This window comes from Apodemus sylvaticus, chromosome 3 (genome assembly GCF_947179515.1).
Source record: "Apodemus sylvaticus chromosome 3, mApoSyl1.1, whole genome shotgun sequence".
In the NCBI taxonomy this organism is placed as follows: domain Eukaryota; kingdom Metazoa; phylum Chordata; class Mammalia; order Rodentia; family Muridae; genus Apodemus; species Apodemus sylvaticus.
Window position 1 is genome coordinate 77258103 of NC_067474.1, and position 24068 is coordinate 77282170.

General features: G+C 43.2%; 2 protein-coding genes across 5 annotated transcripts in view; one reads left to right on the forward strand and one right to left on the reverse strand.

Moving 5' to 3' along the window:
* Astn2 (astrotactin 2) overlaps positions 1-24068 on the reverse strand; it is a 989271-nt gene that overhangs the window by 224166 nt on the left and 741037 nt on the right. The window lies entirely within an intron of this gene.
* Trim32 (tripartite motif containing 32) lies at positions 4060-14836 on the forward strand. 2 transcript variants are annotated; one of them, XM_052176646.1, is made up of 2 exons: positions 4060-4123; positions 11734-14836. In XM_052176646.1, the coding sequence occupies exon 2, from the start codon at positions 11813-11815 to the stop codon at positions 13778-13780; it is 1968 nt and encodes a 655-aa protein (XP_052032606.1). In that variant the 5' UTR covers positions 4060-4123; positions 11734-11812; the 3' UTR covers positions 13781-14836. The 2 variants fall into 2 exon arrangements, with proteins under 2 accessions (XP_052032606.1, XP_052032607.1); XM_052176647.1 differs by having other exon boundaries at positions 4067-4123; positions 11737-14836.

Sequence of the window (24068 nt, forward strand, 5' to 3'; positions counted from 1 at the left end):
CCTTGCTTTGTGTCAGACTTCCAAACTGTCTTATAAAATGGCTTTGCCATGTGCATTTCTGCCAGCAGTAAATGAGACTTCTTCCTGTCAATACACATGCTGCCAGCGTTTGCCTTTGATCTTGTCAGTGTTCTAGGTTTGGGTGCTGTGATAGTTGTATGGGCATATCTTGTTCTAGTTATTGATTTTTGGTGGTATGTAATGTGGAGTATATTTGTGCAATGCTTATTTACCATCTGTATATCTTCTTTGGTGAGTTATTAAGTTTTGACCCATGTTATAAATCAAGATGTCTGCTTTTTTCTATATTGTTTTATCTGTATCTCTGACTCTGTGTGGGTATGTGTGCGCCTGCACGCATGTTCATATGGAAGAGAGGATACACATACTGTGTGTCCATGTGGAGACCAGGGGTCGATGTTGGGTGTCTGTGTCTCTAGCTCTACACCTTATCTTTTGAGACAATTTCTGCCACTGAAGCTGAAGCTTAGTAATTGGCTGGACTGGCTGGCCAGTTGGTCCACAGGAGGTAGAGACAGGGGGAGGACAGGTGTGGACCACCATGCTCAGCTTTCCTAAGTGGGCACAGAGACTCGAAACTCAGGTCCTCAAGCTTCAAGCCTGCGAATCCTTTACTCACTGAGCATTCTCCCAAGGCCCTGTTTGTTTGCTTTCACCGTATTTTAAGATTTTTTTTTTTTTATATTTCCAGAAATTCCCTATCACTTGTCTCTTTCATACCGTTTTCTCCCAGTCTGTGGCTCCCCTCCCTGCTTATTTTCTCCATGCTGTCTTTTGTAAGGACACAACCCTTTAGTTTAATACACTCAGTTTATTATTTCTCACGTGTTACATTTTAAGTTTTAAAACAGCTAAAACTTGTTCCTACCTTCAAAAAAAATTAAATATTTGGTAAGCAATGACATAAACCCATGTAAGATGAAGGTGATAGTCTGGGACATAGGAGACTCTCTGTCCAGTAGGACTCTAGCCCACAGCTACTCCAAAGGTCTTAGAGATGAATACTTCCTCAATCCAAACCTTCAGCTGTGACTACAAATCTAGCCAAGAACTTGACCTCTACTTTGTTAGATACTTTGAAACATGGGAGTGTAGTTGGATTCTTTGATTCACAGAAACTCTGAGATAATATATGCAGGTGACTTTAAGTGTTAGGGAGAGTCACTTGTTATACAATGGTAGACACGTAATACAGATAGACTGATACATGGGAACTTATATTATTTCATAAAATGCTATTACAATAATAAATAGGTATTCTCAGATAAAATTTGTCATGATACATGAGAATTTCAGCTCCTTATACTTTTCTCCTCTATATTTTGCAAGCAAAACACTGCTTTTTCCTGTCACAATTCTTCTGATAAAGAGGGGATAAAAAGGGATCCTTTTGTTGAGATTAGCAATCACAGTAATTGCAAACATTCATACAGAGCACTTTATAGATAGCTCATTATATCCTTTAGAAGGATTTACTAAGCCAGGGATGGCAGTGTACTGCTTTAGTCCCAGCACTTGAGAGGCAGAGACAGGTGGGTCTTTGAGTTCAAGGCCATCATGGTATACAAAGTAAGTTCCAAGATAGCCAGGGCTACACAGAGAAACCCTGTCTCAAAAAACAAAAACTAGCAGAAATAGAATGATCCTCTAAGTCACTGAATATTCATATTTCTGAAATGTGAATATTGGACTTCCTGCTAAGTTCCATCAAGTTAGGAAACCCCCAGACACCCTGAAGGTGGTGAGGCTGCATCTCCCCTGGTGATGTTGCTCAGAACAGCTCAAGGAAGAGTAAACCAATCACCAGGAGATCATAATCAAGTCTGTCACATATTTCTTGACTTAGCGTTGTAATTGCTCATCTGTTTTGAAGACAAGGCAGAGACTCAAGAAGGCCAGAAACCCCACGGCAGGAACTCAAGCAGAGATAAAGGAGAAGAGCAGCTTCCTAACTTGCTCACCAGGCCTGTGCTCAGCTTCCTTTCTTATATCTCCCAGCACCATCTGCCCAGGGATGCTACTCCCCATATTAATTATCAGTCAAAAAAATACCCCATGGACCTGTCTACAGGCTAACCTGATGAAGGTATTTTCTCAGGTGAGATTCCTGTATGTGTCTAGATTTGTGTGACATTGACCAAACAAAGCAAAACAACAACAACAAAAACAAACCAAACAGAAAATCAACAACAACAACAAAAAAAAAAAAACTTACCAGCACAGCTACATAGTGGGGTACAGGAAAACCTAGGTTATACCACACAAAACCCTGTCTCAAACCAAACAGGAACACAGTCGGAGTTAGTTTTTATGCAACCTGATGTGCATGCAGCTAATTCCAAAGTCTGAGGCCCCTGAATTTCAGAAGTCAGAAAAGGGAAGAGGGTGGAACACTGGACTTCTTTCCTGTTTTGCTCCCAAAGCAAATTCAGAGTCATGAATAACCATGGCCTGTAAACACAGATTCTTGTCTATCCCAAATAGCACACTCTGCTGTGGAAGAGGCCTGTGAATATTTATATTCACAGAACGAAAAACTCCTAAGTCAATATCCTTTAATGCATTGTTGGGGATATCAAGTAGGTGGGCTACAGCAAGATAGGAAAATGTCTTTTATCTTTTCCAGACGTTATAATATTCTTAGCTTTAGAAATAGTAGAAGCTAGTGGTCTTCTGCCTTTAACAATACATTCCAACGGTTTTGCCTTATAGTCACAAGAATATTAGGTCAGAGCCAGAGGTTGTTAATAAATGGCCATTGAGAGAACTAAAGCTAGCCCAAGATAAACTGACTATGTATCTACACCATGTTCTATCATTTCACAGTCTTCCTAGGTATTTGATCAGTCCATAGGATTGCCAGCACAGATATAATGTCTTCAAATAACTTTGAGTCACGTGTCCTCTGGGCAGGCCTTGGGAGTTCTGGGTACCTGAATTGACTCAGGGCTCTAGAATTATCTATGATAACAACAATGCATTCAGAATGTATAATTGGGAAATCCAGCCAGGGATAAAATTGTGTGAAAAATCCTGCACCGCATCGTTGAGAAGAGAGCCAAGTTGGAGAATGAATAGCCTGGTTCTGAGGTCCATCAAAAATTGATGCCCATGAATACAGAACTTTGGACAAGAAGGGGGCAGGGGGTGATAAATTAATTTGCTTGCCCCACCTTTCCGAGTTCCTGGTAATTCATCAAGACAACCTGTAATTTTATTTTGAAATGAAGAAACAAAATAAAATAAGTTAAGAGTGCTTCTCAGAAATTAAATCCAGGTTCTGGCAGGTAGAAACTGGTTACTTTGGCATTTTATCCCTAAGTCTCAGCTTCATCATCTCAAAGTCTGTAGTTTGTCAGAAAGTGTTTAAAGATACTATTGGTTTTGTTTGTTGTCTTACCATTGTGCAGTGGGCACGCAGCTCGGTGGAATTTCAAATATGAGAGCATTAATTTTTCAAATTCCTTCATATTCCTAATTAGTACTGTATGTTCATCTTGTTCAGGAGCAGGTATTACCTGTCTTCAAATTGCCTTCAGGACCAGGAGGTCCTAGCAGTCTCAGTGGGCCACAAAACCTCCCATCTGACAAGGCTCAGTGCAGGGTTTTCCCTGTTTCTTCCTCTGCATCCTCCTCTACGATGTTTGGCAAAGAAAACCTCTTTCCTAAGGGGCATGTGTTCTGTGACTCCACTGTGGGATGTGTCACACAGACAGAAACATCTAGCCCGGGGGACCTGCTGCTCTTTGAAGGGAGTGTCCTTGTCTTCCCTATCTAAGGTTCAAAGAGGCGTCTCTCTGCAAGGTGCCTGAACTACTGCTGGGTGATTAGCATTGACTAACCGTGTTTAGACTCCAAACAGGGCAGAAAGCTGGTGCAACGGCCTAGGTTTGGACCCACCCCTATCTATTCAGCTGGGCCGCGGGCGCTGGACCCACGGGCCTACAAGCCCCAGCATGCCTCGGGAGGCGGGGCAAGTTGACGGACAGGCGATTCTACAAATTGGCGACTGCCATGGGAAGTACGAGCTAGCGCATGCGCAAAAGGCAGCGGGCGGGTGGGCTGGCAGCGGTGGACTCGCGTCGGAGCCGCGGGCGGTCAGGTAGGGGGCGGGAAGGAGGGTCTGCGACCAGGGACTGTGGTGGGTCGCGGGGCTCCAAGATTGAATGGTAGGATTTGGGGATTGAATCGGAGTGGCAGGACCGGGTTCGGGAGGGACGGGCTCAGGAGAGATTCGGCGGGGCTGAGATGCAGCTGGGGGAGGGGAGCAAAGGGGCTGAGGAAATTTGCAGTTGCAGCATGTCGGGAGGTATGAGGTAATGTGGGAGCCATGCGGAGAGATGGGGTGCAGCATGTGGGAGATGGGAGGACCTGAAGTCCCTGGAGGTATCTCGTTGCAGAATATCAGAAGCAGAAAGGAATTGGGCAGGCCTGGATGAGGTTGGGTGTTGGCGGGCAGAATCTTAGGGCTTTGAGGAGATTGCTGTAATGGTAGCAAGATCAGAGATCAAAACAGCTAAGGTCTTGGAAGATCCTAATTGCTGAAGATAAAGGGATTTCTGTAGCGGAATCGGGGAAAGATTGAGGGGTGAGTTCCCAAGGGAATCAGTACCCAGTTAGCAAATCGCAGCAAAGGTTTGAAGGCAACACGTGAGGCAGGACGGGGGCGGGGGTTGGGAGGGTTGGAGGTGGCACTGTACAAGATGGGGAATGCAGACAAGGGATCAGATTGAAGAAGGGCAGAAATCTGAGGTACAGGATTGGAGTTTGGAGGTGGCATACAGGGGTGATAGGTGTGGGAATTTGAAAATAGATTAAAGGATATATCAGAGGGATGTGGGACACACTGGTGAGCTATTGGTGAGGTGCAAGGTTGCAATATACCGTCTAAAAGGTTGAATGCTAGATTTGGGAATCTGCGTTGAGAATGAGGTTTGTGGAGGATGAATGGTGGGGAATGAATGTTTAAAGTGTAGAATTCAAAACCAGATGAAATTTGTGAGTTGGTTCTTAGGCCAGTAAAGGAGGTTTTTGTTTGTTTGGTCTCTGCATAATTGAACCCAGAGGGTCTTCTGGAGACCCAGAGACATGAAAGTAATTTATAAATAAACTGTGTATAAATGGATGGAATTTAGGAGAATGTACAGGTTTGAGAATAAAGACACTAGTCTTCAGAAATCCTGAAGGAGAGTGTGACATTCTCTGAAGGGCAGAGTCTTCCTCACTTACTAACTAAAGGCCCTTTAATCTTGAGACAGGCATATATTCTCACTAAATCCATTCTGACCACCCCAACCTCTCTACCACAGACCCGATATTATAGGCCTTAGGAAAGAAGCAGTAGACTGCCTAAGGTCTTCTTGTACCTATCCCTTTCCCTGTTACCCCCAAGCCCTCCAAGGTAGGAGCTAAAATTATCTTAAACCTGACATTATCTTATAGGAGGTCCATTAGAGCTCTTTGAGGCAATGGTTCTGTGAATGAAGTTTTAGAGCTGGGTGAGAAACAAAACAAGGCTGGAGCAAGGGGGAGCCTCACGTGTACTGAGTACTTAGCCTGTGCCATTGCCTAAAGCCTGGGTTCTCAGCCAGGTTGCTTTTGTTCTGCCAGGAAACATTTGACCATGTCTGAATGGGGGCATTGTCAGTTTTTATAGTTGAGGGGTTTGGGGGGGGGGTAATGGTTTCTAGTGAACAACCCCTGTAATAAACTATCATATTGCCAGAAATGGCAATCATGCCAAAATGGAGGGACCTGGCATCAGAGTCAAGAATTCTCCGTTCAAATCCTGGCTTTTTCTCTTCCTGCTTTGTAACCTTTAAAGAGTTAATTGACCTCTCAGTGCACAAGCTTTTCGGGGATCTATGTCATAGGATTGCTGTAAGGAATCAGTGAAATAAATCAGAGTGCTTACTGTCTGGTGCCCAGTAAGTGCTCAGAATTTACTACTTTGAAAAAAAAATCTGTGTGCTTTCTTCTCATGATTGTCCTTATAACTATACTTTCTATGTCCATTGTTACACATGAAACTAAGGCTTAGGAGGTCACTTGTGTAAAGTCATGTAGATGCCCCCACCACAGAATATCCCCTTTCCTTCCTTGTTTGCAGCAATTGGCTTGGTCTTCCCCTTTCAGCCTCTCCTAAGGAAAAGGAGGCTTGCTCTGTATTTGAAAGCGAGGTGCCTTTTCTTAATCGACGGAAGCCCTGGACTTTGTTCTTGCTTTGCTCTTAGACCAGAACCACTGGGGAGAGTGCAAGGAGCTTGGAGCTACGGGGCTGAGATAAGGAGAGCTCAGGCCCCCGGGCAGTGCTAGACGGAAGGAAGGAGGCTGCTCTGAATGCCCTCCTTTGTGTGTCTTGTCTCTGGAACATAAGGGTAGCATTCTCTTTATCAACTCCAAACCTAGCTACTTTACAGAAGGCAGTTTTCAAAACAAAATTAGACTGGAGCTGAGGGCAGAATACTTAGCTGCGATATCAACACAAATCACTCGGGAGAACACCTGATGGAGGCTGAGTTGGCCTTGGAATCAGCTGTTTTACTGCTTGCTTGGTGGTCAAGCACTTGTCAGCCTCTGTCTGAAAACACAGTGAGCTCCGCTGAGTGCTGATTACTGTACATTCTTTCCATGAAGCCCACGATCTAAATGTTACTTCTGATTCTGTGAGGCAGAAAGTTAATAGGTAGGCTAAATGACATATCCTGGGTTACAGAGCCAGTAGCTAATTGGGCATGTAAAACAGAAGTGCCAAGTTGGGAAGCCTCCTAAAGGGTGCCCTCCTGTATGCAGATGGTGTTACCTTTGGGAGACTTCTTTCATTGTGCCTTTCTGATAGAACAGTATGTTTTACAAGTCATTCCTGGATGAATATTCTAACCCCTTAGCCAAATCTTGCCTGCAGGTAACAGTAGTCTCATCTTCTATAAAAGTACATGTTTTGAGTGAGTCCTTTTGTGGCACAGTTCACATGTGGGCATCTGAGGGACTACTACTCTATTACATACCACGGAGGGAGAACATGCACAGGTTACCCTTTTCTGAGTGTTATTTAGGATATGGATTAACACTTCCTTCACACAGTTAAGAGATTACATATGATGTGTAGAAGGTGGCTGACACTCATTGCTCCAGGTGGCAGTTAGAAGAAATGGTTTTAGCTATTAGCAGGCACCGTAAGTGCCGTCAATCTAAAGTTCACAGACTTGTCTCCCCGGCCAGATCTAGGTGAATAGTCAGTTTTGTTAGTGAGTAGACTTTGTGGCACTGAGACAGTTTCACACTTGCTTTGAATTGGGGTAAAGTGCATAAGGAGTAAATGCAGCTAGAGTGCTGGCCTGAAAGGGAGTGATAAGTCTCTAAACAAAATACAAAGCCCACAAGCCACACAAGCGCGGTAATTGTAGAATGGTCCTTCATGTCACGTTTTTTAGATAATGTTTTTTTTTTTCACATCTCTTTCTAAAAGTTGTCCCCATCCCCATTGTGGCAGGGCTACACTAGTGATAATTGCTCAGTAAAGATCTGCTTCCTTAATTGCTTAAGGTTCTAATCCCCCAGGAAACAAAGAGGGGCGTGGGGAATAAAGGTATCTAAAGAATGCCCTTAGGTAGAGACTCAAGCACTGACTGAAGATTTCATACCTTGGCTCTGCCTGAGATGGAATAACAGTCTCTCAGATGGCCCTGAACTTAGAGTATCTAAATGAATGGCTCATGCCTTAGGTATCTGCCTGAAGACAGGTGCCTGCTCACTTCCTATCACAGCCCGACTATGGGCTATGGCAAGCAGTAGCAATTGCAGTCACTGCTCCTGCTAATAATAATAAAAAAAAAGGCTCTTTATACATTTAATTCTGTGCCTAGCTTGGTGCTGTCCAACATGCTTTAGGCTCAGTCTCTTCTAATCTCTGCCAGTGAGAAGGCATCGCCTTAAAAGGTCATTTCATAGATAAGCTGAGATGGTAAGTAACCTTTTGCTCTCCACTGTAAGTGGTAGAGCTGGCATCTAAAGCTGGAATGCCCGGGTCCTGCATGCTTGGAGAGCCCTTAGCTTGCTTGCAGCCCATGCCCCTTGACCTGAGTTTTGCCTTATGACATGGGAGTAGCTAATTTCCCTCTCTTGGTCTCAGTTTCTTCATCTGTATTACTCTGAGATCACTGCTCACTCTAGCTTTCCATACTTACTTTCTGCTAGAAGGGGCTCCCGGAGTTGATAGGTTGACTGGAAGTGATTCATTTACTCATTGCTTCCTAGCCTGGGTAACCACATTCCCAGGTTAACTAGTCCTTTTAGTAATCTTTATATGCCTTGGCAGTCCATGAAAGGATAATTCTTCATTCCTTTCAAAATTTGGATTGTAAACCGAATTATTTGCTAATACCGGGACTGGTTCTGATTCTTAATGCTCTTAATCGCTAATAGAATTAGGTTAAATAGTCATTGTCATCAACTCTGAAAAAGCCATTGCTTGCCTACCAATTATCAGTTTAAGTATCTACATGCATTATCCCTGGTTCTCATGGTAATTTTCTTTTCTTTCTTCTTCTTTTTATTTTATTTTCTTTTTTCTTTTTTTTTTTTCTAAGAAAATAGATAAAGAGATGCTAAAGGATTTGTCAGGCCTAGAATCTCTGAATAGCTTGACAGACATGGAAAAGTTAAGTAACTTGCTGGGCCTAGAGAGATTAGGTAATTTGCCATTTGCCCCACATTCTGAACGTGAAGTCACAAAAATTCTGTCTTGTTGTGTCTCGCTTCAAGGTTTATGTTATCTGCTTACTCTTTGTTCTTTTGACTCCCTCTCCCCTGTTTCACACACTGGCAAAACTCAGTGGTGTCAAGAGAGGATGAGACTGTCTTAGATCTGTGAGAACACATACAACATTAAGAGATGCAGTGTCTAGAGTCGGTGTCGGGGGTGGGCTGTGCACTGTCAGTCACTGTGTGGAGCAGGTGAGCAAACAAGGTGAATGGAGGTTATATAAAACGGAAAGGCACGACTTGGGAGCCTGAGCTATGGGAACCGTGTTCAAAGGGATGGTGGAGGCAGCCAGGATTGTAAATGCCATGTTGATTTTTCATTCTGCTTGGTTACTGATTGTTATAGCTGGCAGGAGATGGGTAGCACATTTGAAGGCTTGGCATAGGGAGGCAGTTCCTTTCCCTGTAACAGTCTTTCCAAGGAACTTGAAGTCAAATTGAGCTTCTGTGTGATTCAGTCTTGGTACTCATGGTAGCAGTCAGACATGCCTGTCTGGAGGAGAGGCGGAGTCTGCCTGGCTGATGGGTTGTCTTAGGCTAAGTGAAAGCTGTGTGTACTGGAATTTTGGTAACAGCAATAAGTGCAGGCATTTTTTTCAGATCTACACTTCTCTGAAGCCAGAGTCTTTAGTGAATGGATTTTTGACATCTTTTTGGAGAACCTGGTAAAGCTGTAGACTGGAAAAATAGTTTGTCGTTGGATCTGCTCATAGTCAATTCATTTCATAAAGCTGATAGCTTACACAGGCAGGAAGCTTTTGAATTGAAAGAAATCTGGGGAAAGAATTTGCTAGTATTTTTACAAATTGGCAGACTTGTTTAACAAGCTGGTCTGCAGTGCCAGCTCCAGGAAGAACAGATGTCCCTGCACAATGTAAGGTAACATGCTCAGGATCCAAACACCAAATGCTGCCCTCAGTCTGTTCTCACAGATGACGGGAGACAGAAGAAAGCTATTGGTTAGGAGTGAGTAGCTCTCTCGGATCCCGGGTCAGGACTTCTATTGGTGTTTCTGTGGGGCTGCCCCACGCCCACAGCATTTCAGAATTGAGCAGTCACTGTTGTAATAGCCATAGGAGACCATTTAAAGTTCATGCTGCCCAGAAATTTGTTGTTTTGTCAAGGCATGGACTTGAGTTGCAATGGTTGCAAAGCAAGAGTGTTGGACCGGGTCACCTCACTAATAAAATCAATTCGCTCCACTCTGTTGGCTCACTCAGCTAGATGGTTGTTCCTTTTTCAGGGAGAAAAGTATGTTTTAAAGGCAGTGTGTCCTAGAGCAGAGTCAAGAGCACTTGTTAATAAATACTGAAAGATTTTTTTTAAAACCTTGGAAGTAATGTTGGGTTAAAAATAAGTAAAGGTACCGTGTTTGACCACTGAGACCTTGTGCTAGTTTTTCGAAACTTCGGTGCTCTCATTGCTAAAGTGGGACAGTAAGTCTTACCACATGTCCACAGTGAGGATTGAGTGAGAATAAGCGTGCAGAGAGCATTGTGTAGCACGAAGCAGGTAGTAGGATACCAGAGCAATTTCCTGCCTGTAGAGGGATGTCCTGGAGGAAAACGTTACCCTACACACACACACCACACACACACACACACACACACACACACACACACACACACATCAGTTTCTTGCTGCTGAGTTCTTGACCTAGCATATGCTTCACAATGAATCTCCTGTTTTACTTGCACATGAAAGTCACTTTGTCCTCAAGTTCTCTAATCATCCTCAAATGACTAGATCTCTGCGCATCTTACAGCTCCTGCTCTGTTCTCCTACATTAGGCTAAGAGAGAACCAAAGTTCACTAAGGACCTTGCTAGTACAGATGTGATCCTTCCTGATCCTTATGGAAACCCAGTCAAGGATATGCTTTTTCCATTTTACAGATGCAGAATATTAAGTCTAAGGAGACCCAAGTGTTCTCTATTCTTCAGCCCAGTTTCCAGACCTTTGTGTTTGGCATCTGCTTTCTCAGTTTTGCTAAGGCTGCGCCCTGTCTCATGTTCCATTCTCCCTTCTCATTTCTGTATCCTTGCAGGCTGAAATGAGTATTCCAGCTTCTCTGAAATTTCATTTTTCTTTACGTAAAAATGAGTCTACTTTATTACCCATCAGACTGAGTCTGCCTTGATTCCCAAGTTACATATCTTGCCTTTCTAAAGTTAAGCAGGATGTGCATGCTGAAATATATTGTCTTGTTTCCTTCTGATGCCTAGACTATGATGGATAGCTAGGTTAGATGATGGACAAATGGAAAACTTGTGCCCTCATCTGATGATTTGCTGGTTACTTAAAGGTGGTCAACAGAATTTTCTCTCTGAATGAAACATCAGAGGCCATCAACTCTATGATGTAATGGAAAGATTCAGACACGAAGCTCACACAGTGTTCTTTGCTTACAGTTCCTGTATGTGTCATTGTCTCCTTGCTTTGCAAGACTTCTCTTACAAGGAGCACCATTTATGAGCAACCTTACTCAGTTGTCAGGCACTATTACTCTCCCCACTGTATTCCACAGTATAGACCTTCATGTGACTTTCTGCTGGGCAGGGTTATTCTCTGCTTTCCTGTGTGTATATCCTATTTAACCCTTCCAGTAATCGGATAAGATAGATGCTGTCAATTTTATATTATAGATAATAGGGAAACTGACCTTTAGGCACTTCAGGCTCTTCCCTGAATTCTCCCATACTTAATGCTGTAGTCGTGTGTGTGTGTGTGTGTGTGTGTGTGTGTGTGTGTGTGTGTGTGAGAGAGAGAGAGAGATAGACAGACAGACAGACAGAGGCAGACTATTGCCTGAGTCATAATGACTGCAATAAAATGTTTATAAATAAGTTAATGATTAAATGGATAATTAGAGCTATTCTTTAAGTGTTTTTAGACTGGATTAACTTATATAGAAGTGTAAAAATGAATAATGCTTTGTTTTTCTCTTTAGCAGGAATTTGACACCGGGGAATGAATATTAAGCTGTCTGGCTCTAAGCTGTGTTAGCAAGAACCTTCGCTGGAAGAGCAATGGCTGCGGCTGCAACAGCTTCTCACCTGAACCTGGATGCCCTCCGGGAAGTGCTAGAATGTCCCATCTGCATGGAGTCCTTTACTGAAGAGCAGCTGCGGCCCAAGCTGCTGCACTGTGGCCATACCATCTGCCGCCAGTGTCTGGAGAAGCTCCTGGCCAGTAGCATCAATGGTGTCCGCTGTCCCTTTTGCAGCAAGATCACTCGCATCACCAGCCTGACCCAGCTGACCGACAACCTGACCGTGCTGAAGATCATTGACACAGCTGGGCTCAGCGAAGCCGTCGGGCTGCTCATGTGCCGAGGCTGTGGCCGGCGGCTGCCTAGGCAGTTCTGCCGAAGCTGTGGTGTGGTGTTGTGTGAACCCTGCCGGGAGGCAGATCACCAACCTCCTGGCCACTGCACACTTCCTGTCAAGGAGGCAGCTGAGGAACGGCGGAGGGAATTCGGGGAGAAGTTGACTCGCCTAAGGGAACTCACTGGAGAGCTGCAGAGGAGGAAGACAGCCTTGGAGGGGGTCTCCAGGGATCTTCAGGCAAGGTATAAGGCTGTTCTTCAAGAATACGGCCACGAGGAGCGCAGAATCCAGGAAGAGCTAGCCCGCTCTCGGAAGTTCTTCACAGGCTCTTTGGCTGAGGTCGAGAAGGCCAACACTCAAGTGGTAGAAGAACAGAGCTACCTACTCAACATTGCCGAGGTGCAGGCCGTGTCTCGCTGTGACTACTTTCTAGCTAAGATCAAGCAAGCTGATGTAGCACTCCTAGAGGAGACAGCAGATGAGGAGGAGCCAGAGTTCACTGCCAGCCTACCCCGGGAGCTTACCCTGCAAGATGTGGAGCTCCTGAAAGTAGGGCATGTTGGTCCTCTGCAGATTGGCCAGGCTGTTAAGAAGCCCCGGACAGTTAACGTGGAAGATTCCTGGGCAATGGAGGATGGAGCAGCATCTTCTGCCTCAGCCTCTGTCAGCTTTAGAGAGATGGACATGAGCCCTGAGGAACTAGTTCCCAGCCCTAGGGCTTCCCCTGCAAAACAGCGGAGTTCTGAGGCAGCCTCCGGGATCCAACAGTGTCTGTTTCTTAAGAAGATGGGGGCTAAAGGCAGCACTCCCGGCATGTTCAATCTTCCGGTCAGTCTCTACGTGACCAGTCAGAGTGAGGTGCTGGTTGCTGACCGAGGCAACTACCGCATACAAGTGTTCAACCGCAAAGGCTTTTTGAAGGAGATCCGCCGCAGCCCCAGTGGCATTGACAGCTTCGTGTTAAGCTTCCTTGGAGCCGACTTGCCCAATCTCACTCCTCTTTCAGTGGCCATGAACTGCCATGGGCTGATCGGTGTCACTGACAGCTATGACAACTCCCTTAAAGTCTATACCTTGGATGGCCACTGCGTGGCCTGTCACAGGAGCCAGCTGAGCAAACCATGGGGCATCACAGCCCTACCATCTGGCCAATTTGTGGTGACTGACGTGGAAGGCGGGAAGCTCTGGTGCTTCACTGTAGATCGAGGAGCAGGAGTGGTCAAATACAGCTGCCTCTGCAGTGCTGTGAGGCCCAAGTTTGTCACCTGTGATGCTGAAGGCACAGTCTATTTCACCCAAGGCTTGGGTCTCAATGTGGAGAACCGACAGAATGAACACCACCTGGAGGGTGGCTTCTCCATTGGCTCTGTGGGCCCTGACGGGCAGCTGGGTCGGCAGATCAGCCACTTCTTCTCGGAGAATGAAGATTTCCGCTGCATCGCTGGCATGTGTGTGGATGCTCGGGGTGACCTCATTGTGGCCGATAGCAGCCGCAAGGAAATTCTCCATTTTCCCAAGGGTGGTGGCTACAGCGTCCTCATTCGAGAGGGCCTTACCTGTCCAGTGGGTATAGCCCTCACACCCAAGGGGCAGCTGCTGGTCTTGGACTGTTGGGATCACTGTGTCAAGATCTACAGCTACCATCTGAGAAGATATTCCACTCCTTAAAAGATGAGAAGTACAAGTTTCTTCTTCCCTCTAACCTGTTTCCTTCCCTCTCCTTCCTTCCTTGTTGTTGATGGTGCCATAGAGTAGGTGTGATCTGTGTCCTAATTCTAGTAGGGTTGCTCTAGAATGTAGAAACTCTAGTTTCTAGTGATTTTGTTTGCCCCTCTTCCCACTCTCCGTCCCCTTCTCTCCTTCTGAATTTAGAGCTTAGAGCTTTAACAGGTACCGTATCCCAAATAGAATAGATGATGCTCTTAGCAGAATTTGCTTAGAAGTTAAGCACTTCCCAGGCTTTAGTAGAGAGAACCACTTTAGCCCTTTGCCCGTGTGTTTGAAATTTGTATTGGTGTTGAATAGTCATTGATCTTTCCCTTTGGACTCTTAGGTCCCTAGTCTACTGTCTCCTTCCTGTTAGAGTGTACTTCTTCTGTGGCTTTAACTCTGGCTGCATTCTGTGTGCATGCTCCAGTGGGATCTGCTTGACCCTTCAGTGATATTATATCTCTGTAGCATGGTGTCTCCTTTGATCACCTTTACCAGTGTGAGAGTGTATCATTAAGTGCCACCAAAGGTGACATATAGTCTCTTTGGGAAGCAGGACCTCTTGACTGGGGAATTTCTGCCATCATAGATTGTCTTCTCATTGCAGATGTGCCAGAGGATGGTTTGACTGACCCTAGTTGGATATGTTGAACACTCCAGTCTAGAAGTCACTCGCCTTTTAAAGGAGTTTCTAGGTTAGAATTACGCCATAGCCAAGGCAGATGGGAACATACAAGCAGATGCTCACATCTCCAGCAAACGTGGGAAATTGTCTGAGGCTCAAAATGTTTCGTACTCCTTCCGCTGACCTATGCTAAGAGTTATTGGAAGAATTGTATAATGTGAGCTTTGACCAACATTGTGGGAAGGTCGACACATCCATTTTCATCACTGAGGAACAAACCATTAGGTAGCTAACTCTGTATTTTCTTCAAGTGGGTGCATATTGTTTGACTTTGAGATTTATTTGTGTTCTATCAAGCATTAAACTAATAAAATTAATAACTTTCTTCATCACCGATGCTCATGTCTTAATTAAATATGGGATCTGGGAAGGGAGAGAGTAATAGCTTGTATTATTCCTTTTTGCTTTTCTCTACTGTGTTTTGTTGACAGCATAACATTCTATTTCATTTAAAATGCAGTCCCAAATACCATTATGTAAAGATAAACAGATCCTCACTCCCATGTGCATTTGAACAGGAACTAGCATCACCACTACCCTGTTCAAAAAATTAGGCATCCACCATGGGCTTATGGTAGGCATTATAGTATGTAAATGAAGATAGCTGTGTATATATATGTGTTTCAGACTAGAAGTAAGAGTGTGGAACGAAGTTCTGCAGGCCTCCACGTCTGCTAAGCAACATATCTTGATCTTAGGTTCAAGAGTGATTGCAAGTCAAAGCTTTTGCTTTTGCAGAAACAAGATTGCTAAACTAATGAACCCCAAATTATTTATCGGTAGCAGTGTCATCATAGCTGTCAAAGGAAGGGTAAATAAATAACATGGTGAACTAGTTCTTGCTTTCAGTTAGAGAAAGCGCCATATGTGGATTATGAAATTGCATCTGATATTCCAAGTTTATAGGATTGAGAAGGAATTAATCCAATTAAAAGTGCCTCAAAATGGCACAGTCGCTTAGAACCATCAGTTGTGGTTCCCAGCAGTAGATCTGTCTTAGCTGGGGTGGGGGACTTGGGTAGGCAATAACCATGATGGAAACCTTGGCCACACACTGTGGAGTGGCTAATGAATGCAGTGCTGTTGATAAGAGGGCCAGGAACCTTCCAGCTGCCTTTCTATTTGCCATTTTGATTCTCCCCATTTCTACTACACAGTCCTGCTTTGGCTTTCGAATAAAGCAGGTATCTGCTGGTATGATCTGGCTGATTTTCCCTTTTGATATTTGAGGCCCAGGTTGAACACAGTCAGTTTACAGCTCTCTACCTCGTTGTTTAAATAAGCAGATTGTGGCTCCAAGAGCTATTTAATCATTGCCATTGAGTTTTTGTCCTTTCAGCTCAGCATTCCTCATAGACAAATGAAGTGTCACGTGCAAGTCTGTCCTGTAAAATCCATTAAGAGCAGTGGCTTTAGTTGCAGATTAGGGGGTGGGGAGGGGACTGTCCTTATCACCACTGCGAACTTTAAGGGGCCTATAGAACCCTTTCTGAAAGCCATCAACCTACAACATGCCAATCTTCCAGTTCCATCTTATTAGCATGGAGACTAGACAGTCTGCTTAACAAAGAAAAAAGAAAAGAAAAACATGCCCTCTGTGTGTATAGGAAAGGGAAGAGAATCTGGATATGAAAAGCCTGACCCAGTTCCCAGAGTACTTGACAAATAGCAGCCATCTAGCCATGTAGCTTTAGATGCAGCGGGATTCCATTCATGTTAAACTTTTTATTCCTGCTTTACATGCTTTCCAGGCTTATATTTGGCCACTGGAGCTTTCCTCCCCCAGCCGCAGTGCCCGTAATAAGTTTATCTGCTGGCTCCTCTCTACAAGCTAGTTAATATTTCTTGTTTGGTATAAATTCTCATGTCATTGTTACCTGTCCATGTGTCTGAGCTTTACTGAGGCCAGCATATCACATTGTGCCTCATTTAATATATGTCATAACTTCATTGTTTACTTTTCTACCTGCTTTCTGAAGCTACCTAGGGCATCTCCCCTGCACTGGATAGAAAGAGATTCCGAGTCGAGCCCTTTGAAAGATTTATAAGAAAAGCATGTGACAGTCAAGTGTTTGGGCTGACCTTTACTCCCATGACATTCTTGAAGAATAAGGGGAAGTGAGAGATTCATTTTCATTTCATTTGACTTTGTTAAGCATATACTATAGGATAGGTACTCTGCCATGTTTTTAAAGGAAAAATGAGACTATTAATATTTTAACTTTTCTTGTAATTATTCCAGCATCTTTCCTTGTCTGCAGTGTTTGAACTCCTCTGTTCTGCCACTGTGTTCTCTGCGTGTCCTATACAGGCTGAATGATAAGCAAGAGTACACGTCACTCTTCAAGAATACCGAGCACTACTCCTGTTATCACAGTGAATTTGGCTGGAGTTTGGCAGTGTTTCTGCTGTAAGGCAAGTAATGGTAAAGAGGCCATGCAATTTGCATAGTCCCAGTTGATGACTTCTTAAGGGTTGGAAGGCAGGTCTAATATGAGACTCCGGTCTTCCTCCTCATCTGGGCCGGAGGTTGGTTTACAAATGAGGATGTACAGCCCCATAAGGGATTGGATAGCAAGTCACAGTCATGAAACTGGGTGTTTGGATGAATCTTATAAGCAGGGCAGTGGTAAGATAGAAAGCAGTTAAGCAAAATATACTCTCAGACTGACTGCAGACTATGGCCTTATCTTGTCAGTATTAATGCCAATGTATTAATGCTGATGGGATCCCATCTCAATGCAAGCTTATTGAGGCAGTCTTGGGACCAGAGTGTTTTCAGGTGGGAAGATCACTGGGTTTTGTCTGGCCTTCTCATGTATAAGTAGCTGTAGGACTGCAGGTAATCTCAGAAAATCAGTTTCAGTACACAACAGGCAATTGGGAAAGGCTAGTTATTTCCCTTTTAGCTATGACCTTAATGTCTCCTTAACATAAATTGTATAAATTGTGGTTGACTTCTCCACCAGTGTCTTTGCACTTTGCATATTATTTGCTATAATTTTATTGTTTGTTCATGGAAAGTAGAAAACATTAACAGAAAGAAAAAAAAAAGCCCTGCATTTCAAAGTGTGCCACAGCACAGCTCAATTGTTTCTGTTCCTTCTGCAGCTCATGTAAATTTGTCACAGTTATTAGCCAGTTGTAACCCTGCTAAGTTACTGTTTCTTTTTCTGGTAAAAGGCAGTAACAGTCTACATCTCAGTGGGTGAAGGTTATGAGAATTAAAAGATAATAATGCCAAGGTATATGTAAAACTGCCCAATTAAGAAAATGACCTTTATTGTAGAGGGCAAAGACTTCCGTTGTGTGGGAAGTTGATCTGCATTTTTTTGTGTAAATGCTGGCAAGAAATTTCAGGCATGTGTTAGTGAAGCATCCATTTGTTCCATGTGGCCCAGCTTCTTAATGAAAAGACCTGTTGGCCCAAGAGCCAAGAGGACCTGCACAGCAGCAAATCTGCATAGATCCTAGTCTAATTGCATAAAGCAAGTAAGGAGGCATCTTAAGTCAGGGCGGTAGATAGATGGACTTAGGACATCAGGATATGGAACGGCCGTCTACACTCATTATGAATGTAAGTACATGGAAGCAAAAACTTTAATTTAGAATCATGAATGTTTGCTATTCTTCAGCTAGCATGAAATGAGTTTTCCTTCAGCCCCCTAGTCATTGAATCTCATAAAAGCCACAAATCACATCCTAAGGAAGTGTTATGACATATGGTTATAACCTGGATTTTAGAAGAGAGAGGTGCTGCTCTTGGTCCTGCAATCCAGCTTCATAGCTCTATGAGCACTCGTGGAGTCTGGCAGTCAGAGCTTCTTCCTCTGGACTGTAATGGTCCTGGTTCCCACTCCCCCAGACAGTTGTAAAGAGACATGGTAGGTATAAATGGCAGCCTACAGGGCACTGTGAAATCATATGTGAACTGGTTAATAATGGACGTGAAAGCTACTCTCATTTGTGTCACAAGGGTGCTAGGAATTGGTGAGGAAATGATCTCTACCTTAGCACCAAAGGAAAATTATTTAATAACTCACAGAAATCCCAAAGGAAAGACAGAAGCAGTCTATAATGACAAATGCATGGGCTTTTGTCTTCTATACTATTGAAATCAGAAGTTCCCTCCAGTGATTTATTGTTTACTTGGTTATAACTATGACAATACTGCATATTTTCAAAAATAATAGGGCCTGAGATAATATTTATACACCCGCCTGCTCATTAAACACAAGAGACATCTACTGTATTATCAGCAATAGTTGTATGAATAATGGGTGGGAAGTCAGATCAATCATAAGCCTCACAGTCAGTTAGCTTGTAGTGTGGCTGCCAAAAATAAAATAATGTAAACCATACAAACACTGAAGGATAAGACAGATGGTATAAGACAAAGTATGCCAAGGCTTGCAGCAAAAATGCTGGCAGAGGGACTCTGGTTAAAGTGCCTTCTAAGTATGGGTGGCATTACAGACAAAGCATGCTGTTAAAGGGAAGAGTGGGATTGTACCAATAAATTAAAACCAGAACAGAGGGAGAAGCCCAAAGACCTAAAGAAGTCCACTCGCCCTGTAAGTATTAAGGGTTCATTATTCAGGGTTCATTATTCAGGGCTTAGCTTTGCCTGTACATTGACCATATGAGGCGCAGTAAGGCTGCATATGTGATCAGAATCTTGGAGTCTCCTTAGTGGGGAGCAAAAAAATACAGTTAGTTAGAATCTCTGATTTGGTATTGTCCTCTAAATTATTTTTCTGCTTTGAAAAATCATGAAATAATGCGACACCACTCCTCAAAAGCATAAACCAAAGGTGCCATGTACTCTTTTACTTTGTACCAGAGTTTCACTCTTTTTTTTTTTTGATTTTTGCTGAAAGTTTTTACAATTCACCTATGCTGCTTTTGTCCCATAACTAGACATGCTAATAAGAAAGCTCAGTTGTTTTACCTTGTCCTTTTTACCTCCAAGCCACTAAAACCAAGTTGGTCTGATTTGCCTGCTCAAACTATTCTTGGACCGTCGTAGGGTGTTTATTATTCACACAGAAAGCCTCCTGTGTGAGTAATAAACATTTTTATGACTGTTTCATGTGAAAGTGGTACTATTGACTTCAACATTAGAAAGAAGTGTGTAGTTAAAGGAAAAAGTTCTACCTTTGTGATGGCTACAGCAGTTGACACAGCAAGTGGAGGCGGGGCGGTGAGGCAGTCACCACTATTAGGTGGCTCCCAGGGTTTGGTTCTGAAGCTTGCTAACTGGTTCTGGAAGGGTAGCATACCTCTGTCACCTGGGCTGTGCCGACTGGCTGCATTTGCTGAGCTCTACCAACCATCATAGAAGCACTCGACTAGGCTGGAAGATTTGCTGGCTAGTTAGGAACAAAACACTAATTCTGCTCACAATGTATCAGCCCAGACCTGAGCTGTGACTGACTCAGAGTCTCAGAAGAATGACTCTCAGCCTGCAATTTTGGTCAGTAGTCCCTAACAGGCATTAACTCTATTCTGTACAACACTCACGGAATTGGTATAGCCTGTGCACTATGGGTGCCTGTAAGTCACTCAAGTAGAGGAACGCCCATACTCCTAAAAGCAGATGAGTCCAGATGACTACATAGAATGTGCAAGTCCGACTCTCAGCATTAGAACTGAGGTTTGAAACCCATATATCAGATCTACTTGTAGAACACTTAGCACCCAATGCACCCATAGCACCATGCAATGTGGCCAATGGTTGAATTCAAAACTGACTTAAGCCAGGCATCCTTAGGCCCTCTTATGTAGCTATTGTAGTCGGAGGAGATCCTGCTCCTGCTGATAGCAGATCTCTGACTAGACAAGGAAACTTAAGGAGGTTAGCTAGGACTCCCCCACCCTGTTATTGGCAATAATTGCCCAAACAATTTAATACAGAAGGGCAGACAAGAGCAACAAAAGAAACAGCTCCACAATTTGACCCAGTTGGAACTGTACACTTTACTAAAATGATTTCTATAGCCACACATAAACAAGATTAAAACTGCTAATTGGCTTTTATATCTCTTCAACCTGCCTTGTAAATTAGCTTTAAACAGTTGCTAAAATTGGCAAAATTCTGTGTCCTTAATAGTGGGGCTCAAAGTAGAGTTCTATCTGAGAATTCCCCTGTACTTAAACAGGCTGCCCTGTAATCTCAGGACATCCTACTGAGAACATTTCAGGACATATAAGGAAGAAAACTAGGTATGTCTCGTTTCAGTGAACAAAAATACTGCCTTGACTAAATTTTCCATCGCCCACAGCACCCATCACCATGACTGTCCCATAGTAGCATGGACACAATGACCTAATGAGTCATAAAGTATAATTAAGTCTTGGGTACTAAGCCATTGCCTTGCCAAAATGGGACTACATGGACTTTCCCATCATCCTGTTAAGTAAAATGGTTAACATGGCCTGGTTTAACTGAAAAGGCCTGTGAGGTTTGAAATCCATATACCAGACCTACTTAGAGAAGAATTATTATCCCCACAGCTTCACCACCCAATGGCTCAATTTCCACTGTCCTTAAACCTACACATAACAAATGGCTTCTCACAGTGGATTGTTGTAATCCTAATGCTGACTGTATACCTGTTAAGGCTAACATACCAATTATTGATCTGATTACCAACTGGTAAATACTTTCCAGTTGTAGATCTGAAAAGGGGATTTGGTTTCTGTGCCTGTTTTAACAGCCCGAGCCAGTTTGCCTTCACCTTTTATTGGAATACCCGTTGGGAGGGTGTAGAGAGCCTTACTGGTATGCCATGCCACCTGGCAGGAACTTGACATTGACCAATGTGAAGTTCCCTTTCCCAGCTTTTGAGCGGAAACTCCTGTGTTAGCCATAAAGGTGGAGTGGACCAAGGTGAAGCCCATTATTCTTCAAGGACCTGCAGTTTCCTGAGAAACACTAGCCACCTGTGGAGCAACCAAACCGTTAGGTTGAGAAGGTTCCAGACTTTGGGGGAGGGGTTTTCCCCTGCCTAGCGATATTTGGAGTCCTCCATTAAACTTTGAGACCTTGAGCAGCAGGTGTTGTCTTGGTCTCCATCTCTTTTTGCCGCCTTCCCATACATCCCCAGCTTCCCTTCCAGGTAACCTGTTGGATGTAACTGGAGGGTACCTCAAGGGCTATGCCCTCATTCAATCTTTGTATATACATCTCAACCACATTCATAATTTTTTCAGGAGCATGGTGATGACATCACACTGATCACATCCTTAATCATGGCTCAGAACCATCCTTAAAGGGATCTGATATCCTCTTCTGGAGTGTCTGAAGACAGCTCCAGTAATATATATATATATATATATATATTATTATTATTATTATTACATAAATATTAAAAAATCATGATTTTTAAAAAGACTTATTGCCCCATTGGTCAAGTTTCTGAAAATTCTAACTTCTGAACACAACATATATCTCATTTCATGTTTTACTTAAGCACATTTGCCTAGTGACTCAGAAATGGGCCCACCTTAACTGGGCTTCTGTGCAACAAAAGACTCTAGATTTGTAATATAGTCTTATATGTCAGTGCTTTGGAATTTCTCAGGTCTCCTGAAGTCTATGAACCTGATTGAATAGCTGATACCCCCTTAGCTCCATTCTAATAGTGTAAATTTATTTGTTGCATATTGGCCTATTCTAGCATGGGTTGGATGCTATGGGATCTGGGTCTGAGACTTCCTACATTTAGCTGCCTGTTAAAACTTTGGGAAATGGAAACAACATTCAAAAGCTTAGTGAAGGATGTTTGCTATATACAGTATAGCAAAGTGCATCTGTTGTAGAAGGTTTCCTCTAGTCCTTCTCCCTTGCTGGTACCTTAGTGCTGGTGAAAGTTGTTTCAGTCCCAGACCCCTGGATTCCTTAAATTTAACTGCATTAACAACAAAGCATGTTTATATACTTCACAAATGGCATATGATAAGCAATGAAGCTTGTTGGAAAGCTGTCAGTGGATAGGCCTGAGCTAGAATGTACCTGATAACAGAATACAGCCCAGGAATAGGCACATGTAGGCCTTTAAGCACTGGATACCCTGGTCTACAATCAGCCACATTTACTCATACTTTTGGACCACTTGCAGTGATCTGCTCCTCTGTTGTATGAATGACAGCAAAAGCAGGTCCCTACCTGAGGCTTTAGAAGACAAGACTGAATTGTTTTCCATAGTGTAAATGAACATTAGCTACACAATACTCCCATCTATGTATCGGCATTCCTCACTCTGGCCAGCAGTCCAGACATGACTATCAGTGAGAATGCACTCATTTTCCCTCTCATATTTCACCTCTTGTAAAAGTATTTACTGGAACTTTGACTTCCAGATTCACCATGCAGTCCTCATCGACAGCCGTAACTGTTACTTAAGCAAGCTCAAATGCCATTTAACAAAATCGTGCATGATTTGGCCATCAAATGTCAGGAGTAGATTACAATGAAGATCCTGAATCTACCTTTGATAAAAATTGCAGAAAGCTTTCAAGCCCTATGTCCTTCTCCTTCTCTTCAGACCCACATCTTGACAACCTGATAAAAAAGTATAAGTATTGCCACCTTGGCTGCCAGAGCAGAGTGCATACTAGGTAAGTCCCATATAAGCTATGGGACCAAGTAAAGTCCCACTATACACTCTGCACCACCACAACTCTATAAAAGGCAAACTAGCTGAACAAGGAGGACAACAATGTGCATGCCACACTGGATGGGGGAAAATCCATGAAGCTTCAGTATTACATAAGGAACTGCAGGCAATTGATTAAAGCTAGGGGCAGGAGACATGAATCCTTGCAATAAGATTTGATGAAAAGGAGAGGCCATGAATTTGAAGGAGAACAAGGAGGAGTATACTTTTAACACTCCACATGTGAAAAATAATGGAGAGATCAGGAATTCAAGGCCCTTGCCTAAACCTAAATACTGTACAGCAAACCATCAACCAATATCAAATTAAATGAAGAGATACTTGAAGCAATCTCACAGTTCAGGAACAAGACAAGGCTGCCCACTCTCTCTGTATCTATTCCATATAGGACTCAAAAGTTTTAGCTAGAACAATACAGCAAAAGAAGATCAAAGGAATACATATTGGAAAAGAAGTCAAGGTACCACTATATTCAGATGATATGATAGTATATATAAGCAATCCCCCAAAAATTTACCAGAGAACTTCTACAGCTGATAAACAACTTCTTCAAAGTGGCTAGATATAAAATTATCTCAAACAAATCTGTAGCCTTCTTTTATACAAATGATAAACAGGCTGAGAAAGAAATTGGGGAAACAACACCCTTCATAATAGCCCAAACAGTATAAAATATCTTGATGTAACTCTTATCAAGCAAGTGAAAGATCTGGAGGACAAGAAATTCAAATCCCTGAAAAAGGCTATCTAAAAAAAAAACCCCTCAAAGGTGCAAAGATCTCCCATGCTCATGGATTAGTAGGGTTAACATAGTAAAAATAGCCATGCTACCAGAAGCAATCTACAGATTCAACCCAATCCACATCAAGATTCTAACACA

Coding starts and splice junctions, on each gene's coding strand:
- Trim32 (XM_052176646.1), top strand. CDS start 11,813: ATGGCTGCGGCTGCAACAGCTTCTCACCTGAACCTGGATGCCCTCCGG.